The sequence below is a fragment of the Manis javanica genome, chromosome 4 (assembly GCF_040802235.1).
Source record: "Manis javanica isolate MJ-LG chromosome 4, MJ_LKY, whole genome shotgun sequence".
NCBI lineage: Eukaryota > Metazoa > Chordata > Mammalia > Pholidota > Manidae > Manis > Manis javanica.
Genome location: NC_133159.1, coordinates 99,416,357 through 99,430,106, shown reverse-complemented (window position 1 = coordinate 99,430,106; position 13,750 = coordinate 99,416,357). Strand labels below are relative to the sequence as shown.

At 42.8% G+C, this 13,750-nt stretch overlaps 1 protein-coding gene across 3 annotated transcripts; it reads left to right on the top strand.

Moving 5' to 3' along the window:
• Positions 1-1,074: 1,074 nt before the first annotated feature.
• On the top strand, positions 1,075-12,079 carry RBM15 (RNA binding motif protein 15). 3 transcript variants are annotated; one of them, XM_073234435.1, is made up of 2 exons: positions 1,075-7,771; positions 10,962-12,079. In XM_073234435.1, exons 1-2 carry the CDS (start codon positions 4,906-4,908, stop codon positions 11,078-11,080), a joined length of 2,985 nt encoding a protein of 994 aa, XP_073090536.1. In that variant the 5' UTR covers positions 1,075-4,905; the 3' UTR covers positions 11,081-12,079. The 3 variants fall into 3 exon arrangements, with proteins under 3 accessions (XP_073090536.1, XP_017520464.2, XP_073090535.1); XM_017664975.3 differs by having other exon boundaries at positions 9,346-12,079; XM_073234434.1 differs by having other exon boundaries at positions 2,330-7,771; positions 11,723-12,079.
• Positions 12,080-13,750: the final 1,671 nt, after the last annotated feature.

The window sequence follows — 13,750 nt, the reverse complement described above, 5'->3', positions numbered from 1 at the left end:
CTTAATCCAGGCTGACTGATTCCAGAGTCCATGCTTTAGCTACTGCGCTATGTCTAATAAATGAAAAATAATTATATTAGGCCTATTCATGCAGAAGTTATAGCAGAGTACTTTCTGTAACAATGTTAAAGGATGAACCACATGCACAGCTCTGTAAGTATACTAAAAACCATTGAGTTGTACACTTTAAATGGATGAACTTTATGGTATGTAAATTGTATCTTAATAGAGCTGTTAAAAAAACCCCACAAACCACAAATAAGGGACTTTAAAATGCAAACTGGGCCCTAGCTGATTGTTTGCTATTTTTGGAGATTTAATATATGCCTCTGGGTAAAATGCACACTTTTTCTGAGACCAAACAAAACAAGTTTCACTGTCAGGAGACCACCCACTTTATGAAAAATGATGAAATAGGAAATTTTAATCCATTATTGTTGGTGGGAAAGAAAATTTCAATTCCCAGTTTCAGGCCTTTTGCATCTGCCAGGAAATCAAATGGCTCTCAGCTTCCAAGTTAAATTTCATATTGCAATTATAATTGCCTGTGTGTGTACTGAGGATACACAAACAATAAAACCTAAGAAAGAGGGTGAAAAGAAGGTATTTGGTTGAAAACATACTGATTTCTTTTAATTGTATGGTTTTCTTCCATGCACATAACTTTTATTTTGCTTTTTCGTTTTACATCTGAAGCTGATTTTAAAGGAGAATGAAAAGACACTTTATACAGAAAGCTAGTTGTAAGGCCTTGGCTGCTGGGCTGTGTCCTCTAATGCCTTTGAATTGTTCAGTTTCAAGGAGCCAACACTAATGCCATGATGAGCTATGGCAGCTTTCCCTCGATGCTATTTCTTGGTTTTTGACAAGGCACTAAAAGGAGAGATCAGCATACTGCTACGATGGTCAGGAAAACTGTTGGGAGCTGACCTGAGTGGGTCAGGAAGTATGAATCCGCAACACGGAGTAATGAATTTTACACCCTTGAGCACAAATCACATGGTTTGTTTTGCACTTTCCTTTCACACAACACTCAAAGGGGGGAATCAGATATAACAGATCAATACATCTCATACCAGTCAAGACGGATGGTTCGGGTCCAGGCTGTCCTATCAGGGTCTAGTCTTTCCAAAGGGGAAGTCGGTGCAGCGGAGACAGTCCAGCGGGGTGACGAATCCATGAGAGAGCAGGAGCACAGGGAAATGAGAAGGAGCAAGCCTTGGAACTTACGTCTGTTGTCTAGTGTCAGGGACCTCTGGGATGAACTTGCACAGGCACTCTATGTCCAGTTCTTTATATAGTCCAGTGCATCCATCCAGGGGTCAGAGATAAGAGGAAACAGTACACACCTGGTTTGGGCATTCACTGGCATGCCCTTTAAGGTGGGGTATGTCTAAGCACATATGGTGTTATCTGATTTGGGATTCACAAGCATGCCTTTTAGAGTGGGGTTTGTTTACAGAGGCAGTAGGTGTGAAAGCAGGCAAACCTGACATAAGTAACTCCATTTTGGAAGCCTGACATAAGAAACTCCATATTGGATGCTTATATCAGTAGCTAAACTGTTTTCATGACCTCTGAAAGACCTTCCTAACCCAGAACAGCTGACGTCACAATCTGGCCATAGATCATAAAGGGACCAAATTAAAGCCTGGACTGGACCTTGACAACTCCATCAACACCAGAAAAAGGGTTTAAAGTCCTGGCCTTCTAAACTATAGGTCATTTTTATGCTCTCTCAGTCCTCTCTAAACACGGGTGAACACAGGCTAATGTGTTCTCAGTAAGCAGCTTCATACTTTAAATAACACAAAGGAAATGAAAACCAGTCACATGACTACAGTATGGCTCAACATGTCATTATTCAGTTCTGTTGAGAATACACACACAACACACCTCACAGGCTATATTTTGGCTGTTACTGATAATGGAATCCAGGCCTTTTCTGTCTACCCATTAAATATACTAATCATTTTGACACCAGACAGGCTATCAGGTCTCCCCTTAGGCAAGCCTTCCTGCTGCAGCCAGCTAAGGGCAGTTGCTTCCCTGAAGCTCTCTGGTATTTCAAATGGCAAAGGCCACTAAGCTTAGCACAGCCTTAGGTCCTGCAGTACATACTGGTGCCAACTCCCTAAATTCTTTCCCTCAACTTTTGTGCTTTCTCAATCCTTAAACTATACTGATTTGATTATTTTTTTCTTTGATCAGTGAGTCACCTAAGCAGGTCAGTTTAAGCCAAAAATAGTCACTCTGGAACCTGGTTTATTTGGATTAGCTATTACATTGAGTAACCAATTTATTTAACTTCAATTTTGTATTTTATTAACCTTACAACAGATTAAAACCCCCAGCTATGTAAAGTTTTTTTCTGAGTGGTGCTTTTACAAACAATGTGTTAGTTGTTTTTTTCTCCACTATCCCTATTTTTATCTTTAAATATCATTTCCTACTAAAGGGAACCAGAACTCCTTGGAGAAATGGCTAATTCCAGGTCCTGGGTATGAAATGTACCAGATTAGCCTGGAACAAAATAATGAAGAGGGGTATGTGGGAGAAGACAGTGTAAATGAAACAAGACTGACACAAGTCAGTATTTGTTGAAATTGGGTGTTGGGTACATAGGGGTTCTTTATAGTATTCTACTTATGTATATTTTTATTTTTTGCCACAAAAAGTTTTTAAGGAAAGCTAAAAATAACTGGTATTTTAAAAAAATGAAACAGTAATAGCATGCACATGGTAAAACAAGTTTTCTAATAACACATAAACTTACACAATGAATAACTGAGTATCCTACCCAGACCCTCCTCGGCATAATCTTAGTAACTATTTCCCAAGTATTTTCAATAATTTCCATGAATATATAAAATATATATGTACATACATTTATTTTTTAAAACCACAAATGGTAGCATGCTATACACATTGTCCTATGCCTTACTTAGTTTTTAGTAGTTTTAATTCAATGAGTATGTTTACACACTACAATACCGTGTATCTTTATGCTTTTATATATTGGGCTTCTTTCAAGTTCTTCGATCTAATCAAGATTAGATTTTCACTTTCCTCAAGATTACTTAGAAAAGGAAAAACGGCTAAACAAGCTAAACAGGTTGCAGTCCCTAATCATAAAAGTTTTCAAGTTTAGGGTATTAATGTCACCTTGAAAAATGTCATGATTAAAAACACCTCACATTCTCTACTACACATTGGACCTGGAGAGATGTAGTTGAGAGGATCAATACAAAAATCGTCTTCTCTCCGAGGATACCCAGGAGCACTGCAGAAAGCCTAACCGCCGTGACGAACTCAGCACTGCTTCCCTTCACCTGACAGGGAGCAGCACGACAAAGGCTGTACTTGTTCTTGTCTCGATAACCCCAGCAACCCGGCACGGGTGCTTTATGATCTTACACAATAAAGGTCTGCGGAGAGAATTAAAGTTGGGTTTTGAAGCGGATGATGCTCGAAGGAGCCGAGACGGATTTAGAGAGACAGCAACGTGGCTGTACTACTGGGTTCAAATATAAACTAACTTTGGGTGTCCGGAAATTACAGGAAAAAACGACACATCTGCATGGAGCATAGATGTCACTTGATTAACACAGAAGAGCATTACATATTAAAAAGAATACAAAACAATATCTGGACTAAAATCCACGTGAATTCGCAACATAAAGCAGGAACCCCACAGACTCGTCCCCCGTGGCCCAGCAGTTCCGGCCACGCCCGCGGGTGGCGAAGCTGGGAGTGTTTGTCACTCCCCTAGATTGCCCGGAGTACTTGGGCGGGTACCGGGAGCGCCAAGGAGAGCCGGGCTGCCGAGCGAGGGCTGCGTCTTGGCTGTGTGGATTCTTTGTTGCAGGACCCTGAAGAGCCCTCGCCTGACCTCAGCACCGCCCCGGGCCGTCAGAATGACCCGGGACTTTGTGAACTATGAACTCCCGGCCCTGCATGCCCTGTGCGCCCCAAGGACCGAGGGCGGTGCTCTTGCGCGCGGGGGGCTGGGAAAATGGGGCTTTTTCATGTTGGTCACGCAGAGGCCAGAGAGGGTAAGATGGTGTCCGCAGGGCACCCTGGGAGGCTTCCTGAGGGATTCGTGAGCCTTGACAGTCGGAGGGCCTACCCAGTTCCTAGTACCGCAAAGGCAGTTAGTGGGAACCCCAGAAGTTTCCAGCTCCGAGAACCAAAGCACAGCCAATCAAGCAGCGAGACTGAACAACTGCCTAAAGCGCGGGGAGACGGACCCAGCTCACAGTCACCATCTCGCGACGTCTTTGTGACGTCGCACAGCAAAAGCGTTTTTTTACTTTCACCTTCAGTCGGCTTCCTCAGTATATGGGTCTACCCCTTTAAGCGAGTGATCGACAGTTATTGCAGCCTATCAACTTCTTCGTCAACATCCAATCAGATTTAAACTCCTTTCAGCCGCCGGAGGAGTTGGAAGAAGGGGTCGAGAGGGAGCGCTCTTTCGCTCGCTCGCTCGCTCTCTTTCTCGCGAGATCTCTGTGAGCCGGCCTTTCAGAAAAAAGACCACCAGACCAGATGGCCCGACTTTCCAAATAGTGGGTTAAAGGACCGCGTCACAAACCAATGAAAGGGATGAGGAGGTGGGATCACTGCTTTTACCGCGCAAGAAGTACCGTTACAGGGGAGACTTTTTGTCCAATCAACGCCTCCAGATTTTGGGTCAGGTGACCACAGAATGCGAGGGGCGGAGCTATAGCCGGGCGCGAGGAACCGTTGAGATGGACAACGAATATAACCAATGAGGTATCTGACTACGGCGTCGTGAACCCAATTACAGTGGATGGGCGGGCGCCTTCCCGAAACGCGGGGAGATGTGAAGATAGACAAATAGTTTTCCCAATGATACTGTAGAAGACAGGAGCTAATTGACCAATGAGGACTGCGGGGCGGGATCCGTTGCCGCGGCGGAGTCCAAGATGGCGGCGTGCGGCTCCGCTGTGTGAAACGCTCGCGGGGCGGCGGGTCAATCTGCTCTACGGAGACGACCTCCGACGGCCCGCAACAATGAAAGGAAAAGAGCGCTCCCCAGTCAAGCCTAAACGCTCCCGTGGTGGTGAGGACTCGACTTCCCGCGGGGAGCGGAGCAAGAAGTTAGGGGGCTCTGGTGGCAGCAATGGGAGCAGCAGCGGAAAGACCGACAGCGGTGGCGGGTCGCGGCGCAGCCTTCATCTGGACAAGTCCAGCAGCCGAGGCGGCAGCCGCGAGTATGACACTGGAGGGGGCAGCTCCAGTAGCCGCTTGCATAGTTACAGCTCCCCAAGCACCAAAAATTCCTCGGGCGGGGGCGAGTCGCGCAGCAGCTCCCGAGGTGGAGGCGGGGAGTCACGTTCCTCTGGGGCCGCCTCCTCAGCTCCTGGCGGCGGGGACGGCGTGGAATACAAGACACTTAAGATTAGCGAGTTGGGGTCCCAACTGAGTGACGAAGCAGTGGAGGACGGACTGTTTCACGAGTTCAAACGTTTCGGTGATGTAAGTGTCAAAATCAGTCATCTCTCGAGTTCTGGCAGCGGGGATGAGAGAGTAGCCTTTGTGAACTTCCGGCGGCCAGAGGACGCGCGGGCGGCTAAGCATGCCAGAGGCCGCCTAGTGCTCTATGACCGGCCCCTGAAGATAGAAGCTGTGTATGTGAGCCGGCGCCGCAGCCGCTCCCCTTTAGACAAAGATTCTTACCCTCCCTCAGCCAGCGTGGTTGGGGCGTCTGTAGGTAGTCACCGGCACCCCCCTGGAGGAGGAGGTGGAAGCCAGAGATCGCTTTCCCCTGGTGGCGCAGCCTTGGGATACAGAGACTACCGGTTGCAGCAGCTGGCCCTTGGCCGCCTGCCTCCTCCCCCTCCACCACCATTGCCCCGAGACCTGGAAAGGGATCGGGACTACGCGTTCTACGAGAGAGTACGCCCAGCATATAGTCTTGAGCCAAGGGTGGGAGCTGGAGCAGGTGCTGCTCCTTTCAGAGAAGTAGATGAGATCTCACCCGAGGATGATCAACGAGCGAACAGGACGCTTTTTTTGGGCAATTTAGACATCACTGTGACAGAGAGTGATCTAAGAAGGGCCTTTGACCGCTTTGGAGTCATTACAGAAGTAGACATAAAGAGGCCTTCTCGGGGTCAGACCAGTACTTACGGCTTTCTCAAATTTGAGAACCTAGACATGTCTCACCGAGCCAAAATAGCAATGTCTGGTAAAATTATAATTCGGAATCCTATCAAAATTGGTTATGGTAAAGCTACACCCACTACCCGCCTCTGGGTAGGTGGTCTGGGACCCTGGGTACCTCTTGCTGCCTTGGCAAGAGAGTTTGACCGATTTGGCACCATACGCACCATAGACTACCGCAAAGGTGATACTTGGGCATATATCCAGTATGAGAGCCTGGATGCAGCTCATGCTGCCTGGACCCATATGCGGGGCTTCCCACTTGGTGGCCCAGATCGTCGCCTTAGAGTAGACTTCGCAGACACAGAACATCGTTACCAGCAGCAGTATCTGCAGCCTTTGCCGTTAACTCATTATGAACTGGTGACAGATGCTTTTGGACATCGGGCACCTGACCCTTTGCGAGGTGCTCGGGATAGAACACCACCCTTGTTATACAGAGATCGTGATAGGGACCTTTATTCTGACTCTGATTGGGTGCCACCTCCGCCCCCAGTCCGTGAACGCAGCACTCGGACTGCAGCTACTGCTCTGCCTGCTTATGAGCCACTGGATAGCTTGGATCGTAGGCGGGATGGCTGGTCCTTGGACCGAGACAGAGGTGAGCGAGATCTGCCCAGCAGCAGAGACCAACCTAGGAAGCGAAGGCTGCCTGAGGAGAGCGGGGGACGGCATCTGGATAGGTCCCCCGAGAGTGAGCGTCCACGAAAACGCCACTGCGCTCCTTCTCCTGACCGCAGTCCAGAATTGAGCAGTAGCCGGGATCGCTACAACAGCGACAATGATCGATCTTCCCGTCTTCTTCTCTTGGAAAGGCCCTCTCCAGTCAGAGACAGACGAGGTAGTTTGGAGAAGAGCCAGAGTGACAAGCGAGACCGAAAAAATTCTGCATCAGCTGAACGGGATAGGAAACACCGGACAACTGCTCCCACTGAGGGAAAAAGCCCTCTGAAAAAAGACGACAGGTCTGATGGGAATGCACCCAGTACCAGCACTGCTTCCTCAAAGTTGAAGTCTCCTTCCCAGAAACAGGATGGTGCGACAGCCCCTGCATCGTCGGCCTCTCCCAAACTCTGTTTGGCCTGGCAAGGCATGCTTCTGTTGAAGAACAGCAATTTTCCTTCCAACATGCATCTGTTGCAGGGTGACCTGCAAGTGGCAAGTAGTCTCCTTGTGGAGGGCTCAACAGGAGGCAAGGTGGCCCAGCTCAAGATCACTCAGCGGCTTCGTTTGGACCAGCCCAAGTTGGATGAAGTAACTCGACGCATCAAAGTGGCAGGGCCCAATGGTTATGCCGTTCTTCTGGCGGTGCCTGGAAGTTCTGACAGCAGGTCCTCCTCTTCAGTCACATCAGACACTGCCACCTCTACTCAGAGGCCACTTAGGAACCTTGTGTCCTATTTAAAGCAAAAGCAGGCTGCAGGGGTGATAAGCCTCCCTGTGGGGGGCAACAAAGACAAGGAAAACACCGGGGTCCTTCATGCCTTCCCACCCTGTGAGTTCTCCCAGCAGTTCCTGGATTCCCCTGCCAAGGCACTGGCCAAATCTGAAGAAGATTACCTGGTTATGATCATTGTCCGTGGTGCGTCCTAAAGTCCATGTGTAACTTGTATTTTGGTTCTTGTTTTATGATGTGTAATGGGATACAGCATCAGATGACATTTTCTTTAATTAAAATGTTTAGTTGTAGCTTTTTTCTTTTTGTATTTTTATAAACCTCTTTAAAATAGAAGTCAGGACAGTTTAGCTATTTCAAGTGAAAGGGATGCCCTGAAGGTAGCAGGCAGATGGAGTTACTTTAATTCGGAGTACCCCCTCTTAGGAGTATTTTTTTCTTCAGAATTTTTCATTTTTAACCTTGAGCTTAAAAAAAAATCCTCGAAGTTACAAAACCAAAATTTTGGAAATTTGGAGAAAAGAGCCCACTGATTATATAAAGCTGATAATAGGCAACTAAAAGTGGCTTGGTTGGTATGTAGGTAAATAATTCCTGTACCAGAAATGTTACTTTATGTAGCTGAAAATTGATCAGGAATCTCAAAGAAAAGTATAAGCTGGTAAATTATATGACTATTTTAATCAGGTATTTGACTATTTCTCTTAAAACACATGGTTTATTCCCAGAATTTGCTTTAGCATACACATTTTTATGATTAGTTCTTGAGTTCTGTATCCCGTATATGCACTTTTGGTTTGTAGCTGTAACTGTTCAGTAAAAATTGAGGAGTATGTTACAAACCATTTATGTCTTATGCTAGTATGCAAGAAGTGAGTAGGCGCTTTTAAAATCAGAATTCTTTGGTCAGTTATTGGTGTGTGGTGGCGTTTTTACTGACTTTTTCAGAGAGGTGTAGCAGGTACAGTTCTAATTTAATTGTGTATATTTCAAAACGTGTTTTTCATCAGAGATGAGTTTCTGTATCCATTCAAATTTCTGGTTTCAATAATAGAAAGAAGAGTTGTCTGCAGGCTCCTAAGTCGTCTTATTTTTCAGTGGGCATTAATCAGCCAAATCTGGATTAAGGAATTTTTTAATGTCTTTGTGAAATGCCTTTGACATGCTTTTCAAAAATTTTGCTTATATTTTTATTTTCCTATCTAAACAGTAGCAGCGACTACATTGTTGAAAATGTTTTGAATGTCTTTGAACTTTCATGTTCAATATTTTCACTGGTGTTCGACCACAGAGAATTGAAATGTCAGTGTAGGAAAACCCTTTCTCATTGTTTTATTTTCCTGGACACCTGGAATTAACACAAAATAATTTAGCCCACCTTCCCAGTTTTTTTTTCAAAGCTGAAGATTAAGTTGACTTCTGGTTTTTTTTCTGCTTAACAGTAATAGATGGGTTTTTTTCTTGGTTTTTCGTCTACCCCTCCACCAGCACCTCTAGTTTCTCATGTCATTAGTAAGTCTGTTTTCAACCCTTGATTTTAAGTGCTGAGGACTTCAGCTAATGCCCTTGATATTTAATTATGATTAGCAACTTTAGGACCTTTTGGATCATGGTCATGTTTCTATTCTGTGAAAGTGACTTATTGAAAGCCTGGCAGAACCCAACTGTTTTCTTTCTGTTATCAAAGCTGGTAGTTTTGAAATAGCACCAATAATAGCCCAGGGAAGTGTCATGTAATGTTTTCTTTTCCGTTATGACAGGTGTCTAATGCATGTCAGCATGAAGTCCTCATCACTGCTGTGTCATCTTTTTTGGTTTCTACTGTGTATTTATAAATTTTCTTTTTAAGTTTGAAAGTTTTCATGTTTTTTGTTTTTAAACTGGAAAAACTAGCCATTTTGAGAGAAGGAAGGAAGGTACTCCACTATGAGCACAAAGATCCTTGGTGTGTGTGTAGGGAAAATGCCTGAAATCCTACAGTTAAGATTTTGGTGGTTTTGCTTTTAAAAATCCGTGCTTGGCATGCTAATACGGAGTAGACATTTGTTCGGAAACTAATGGAAGTCTGTAGTCTGTACATACATGGGGTCAAAGTGTAATTGTGGCTAGATACATTTTTCCAGTTTAAATAATCTCACTAACCATTCACTTTTTGGATATCTTGATAAGATGGCTGGACAAACGATTTTGCTCTTTTAGAGAGTGAAGTCCATAACATCTAATTTTACTGTAATTCAAAGTGTGTGTGATATCCCTTTTTCTTTTCTTCTTTTTTTTTTCCTTAAGTTAATGTGACATCTTAACGAAGAGTAGTATGGATTTTGTTCCATGTTTGAATCTTTATCTGATACCATAACTTTTGTTAGATCTGGGCAATTTATGCTTTAGTGTTTTTGAAACAATGGCTTGATACCATTTCTAAATGTATGTATTATAAATAACTATGTTCAGTTTGGTACTTACCTAGAGAGTGCCATCATTCAGATGAATTTTATTTGTGTTGCCCATTCTATTATAGAGGTTCATAATATTGGTAAACTAAACCTTCAGAATGGAATGAAAGCAAAAGTCTAAAATTATCTGGTTCTAATTCTCATTAGCCAGAATTTCATAATCTCAGCATTTTGTAACAACCATTGTTTTTTTTTTCTTTCACTTAAAAAAAATATTTGATTTTTCTGAAACTCAATTCAAGTGAATGGAAAAAAAATTTCATCAGTGTATCATTTAATGACTTATTAGTTATTACTGGTGAAAAACATCAAGCTAATTAAGACTTAGATCACAGCTTCAAAGTTTATGGAAAAAATAAGCAGTCATTCAGCTCCTAGCCATTTTTTAAATATTTTGTCATTTGTAAGTGGGATTTCTATAAAGAGTTTTCCTCACAAAAAATTAAATCCTGGTTGTATACTTTGACTCTCAAGTGAGAGTATATAGTTTTCTCTTTAAGGATTACACCTTGAAATGTCTATTCTCTGACTGGTACAAGCTTTTGTCACATTTTGAAGGTATTATATTCTGGCCCTTCTTAACTTGAATTAGATCATTTGAGGTACAGTAGTAAAAAGTAAGGTGTGTATATGTTGCAGTCAGAGGCGAACACTGTTTAAATTTATTTAAAAACTTGATGTGCAGTTTTTCACTTTTTTGTTTTGTTTTAAAAAAGTTTTAATACACTTTCCTTAAACAGTGAAATTGCTCATAATGCATACAGCTTGAACTACAGTTTGGGTCCATATAGGAGCCATTACCAAAAACCCTGTGGTAACAGAATTAGAAAATCCTCTTGAGACAAGAGGGCCTTACTGACCTTTTATGTGAAAAAAATTTTTGGAGAGAATTTCTGGACATTTTTTTTCTGCCTCTGCCACAGTGTTTGGTTTTGAGATAGGAGTGAGGTATGAGAACAAGAAGAGGAGAGAAGTGAAGCTGACCCTGTTAACATTCTGGTTTGTAGTGATGTCCCTAAAGGGAAAAAATGATTTCAGGTAGCCACAGTGAACTGTCTAGCTTAATGAAGAGTTTTATATGTGTGATTTAAATGGAAATGGAAGTAAGAGTCCTAAATTGTTTTTTGGCTGTTTACCAATTATTTGTAAGAAAATAATAGCTGCTGTCTTTGCTGTTTTGGTAACACAGGTAAAGGTGGATTTTTAAATGGCTTTGTATCCTAGCCCCTATCAAAGTAATGGAGTAGTTCTGCATTGCCCCATATAAATTATAGAATGAAAATGGGGTAAAAGTTTGACTAAACTCCACCTTTTTATAGTTTCATTTTTCTTAAGTTATATTTAAAATATATTGATCATAACTTGCATTTTTCCTGAAAATTTTTGACGTTTTACTCAGTTACCTGAGTATAAAGGATTATTTTCAGTCCTATATTCTCACTTAATTGCAGTCTTTAAAAAAATCACCCTATTGTTCTACTTGTCTATTCGTACAGTAAATTCATTTCAAGATTTGTGCCAGTGGGTATTATTGGTGCTTTTTGAAGTCAAGGTGAACTATCCAGGAAGGTCTTACTAACATGTTTATCTATAATGGCATAGGGGAAATATATATATTTTTAATACTGTAAACATTTGTACTGAATAACCTTTTTTTCCCCCTGCAAACAAAACTGGTGAACAGCGGATGAAGATACAGAATTCAAAGCTCTAATGGACCTTTTTGAAGAGAAGTTGTGGCTTATGTGGAGTTTACATGGGCCTCTTGATGGAAGAAAGCTAATCTGTTTAGTATTTGTGCATTTTACTAAAATGGCAGCTTAAAGTTGTGTATCTGCTATTGTGATGCCAATGCCGGTGTTTTAAGTGGAAAAAAAATGACCTCTTGCTTTGTGCTGTGTACACAAGATTTCTGGAAAAGTAAAGAAAAACCCTTTTTATGGCTCACACAGCTTAAAAGTAGCTGTCACTCAAACGTGCGCTCACAGTTGAGCTGCTTTTGTTTTATTCTAAATAAATTGTTTCTTTTGAGGAAAATGTTTTTCTGCCTGGAAGTGAATTGACGGCAAACCTTTGACCCCTTTGTTTGCAGCTGAGGGGGTACTTGCTGCTGCTCAGATCTTGTATGTCTTGAGCAAGAAGCAGGGAGACCATCATTTTGACTATCACGGTGTGTCAATTCAGAAGGATCACTAGTGTTACTGTGACCCCCTTTGTTTGCAGTGAAGGGGATCATTTGCTTCTCAGTCCTCAACTTGATGAGGAAATGGTGCTGTTTGCTGGCACACAAGAAGCCGGGGCAAGCACCGTAAGCCTCACCACAGTGCACGAGTCTGGGGCTTTGCTGGTTTGAAGAGCCGGAATTGCTGAAATTTAAGTTTTGATTTATTTTGTTCACCCATCACGTTTGGCCTTAGTTTCATTTTTAATTTGAAGAAAAGTTTGAAATTGCTTTATCTTGCACTTAACGTTTGCACCAAATTGCCAAAAGAAGGAGAAATACTCCGTTTGCTTTTTAAATGTTAATGATGATGTTAATAAAGCCTTTCCTGACACATTTGAGGAGCTCCTCCATCTCCAGGGGCTTCTTACCAGTTATGCAGTGATGGGTTTAGTTCTGAATGGATGAAGAGTTCCTGAGAGCTAGCGTTTGTAATTAGAACCGTTACTTGGTATCTGTGCCTTATTTGACCTGTGGTTCCACATGCCTTGGATGTGCATGCACCGTGACGGTTTCATAGGTACGAACGCACACTCAGGCCCAGTCACTTCGGTTGGTAGTACAGATTGTGAGGAAAAAAAAATGGAGGCATCCTTAAAGAGGAAAAAAGTGTTTGCCTTTAGTTCCTGCATTATCCTGTACAGGGGCTCCTGAGCTTTGGAAGCTGTTCCCAGTACAGGAGAACAACTCCCGTTTGCAGCAGGAGACTTCAGTGCACGGTGACAACGCTGGAGTTCAAGAGGAAGCCAGCAGTGCTGCACCATTGGCTTCAGACACCACTGTTGTTGCCAGTTTTAAACTTACCTAGTTGCAGACGAAGACCACCTTGAAATGCAGGCTTGTTGGGCTTGTTTTGAATTTTAACCTCGGATGGAAGAGCTCTAGTGCTGTCTGTCTCCATGCGGGATGATGATTACTTAGGCAACAGGTGATTATCAACAAAGGATGCCATGGTTATACGCTGCAAGGTGGTGTTCCAGTGGCAAACAGCGGTATAAACTCTTGTAAACAGGTAAGAGGATTTTTAGAGGTTGAAAATGCATTGTAATTAATAGGGTGAGGGCTTTTATGTTTTGGATCTGTTTCTCTAATTGGAAGGGTTTAGGTACTGGGCTGCTCTTAGTAGCTTCCTTACTGAAAAGTGTTTACTTACAAAATTGCAGGCCGGAACTTTTGTTCTATTGGGTATTTTTTAAAATTTACTTCAACATTTGAAAAAGTTCTTTGAATGTGGGAGCCAAAGTATTAAAATCCTGGTTATGGATTTGGGACCTATATCTTTCATGTCCTTTAAAATTTTGACATTTTCCAATAGCTATGGCCTTCACTCCTAGGGGTGATTTAATGATGCTGGAAGAACTTATTGCTATAAAATGTTGCTCATTACAAACACTGATTTCTAAACCTCCCAGGTGTTTTATAGAATATAGCAAAGAAAAGTATATTCCCATCAGACTGGGTTAGATAATTTAACCAAAATGGTTTGTTGTT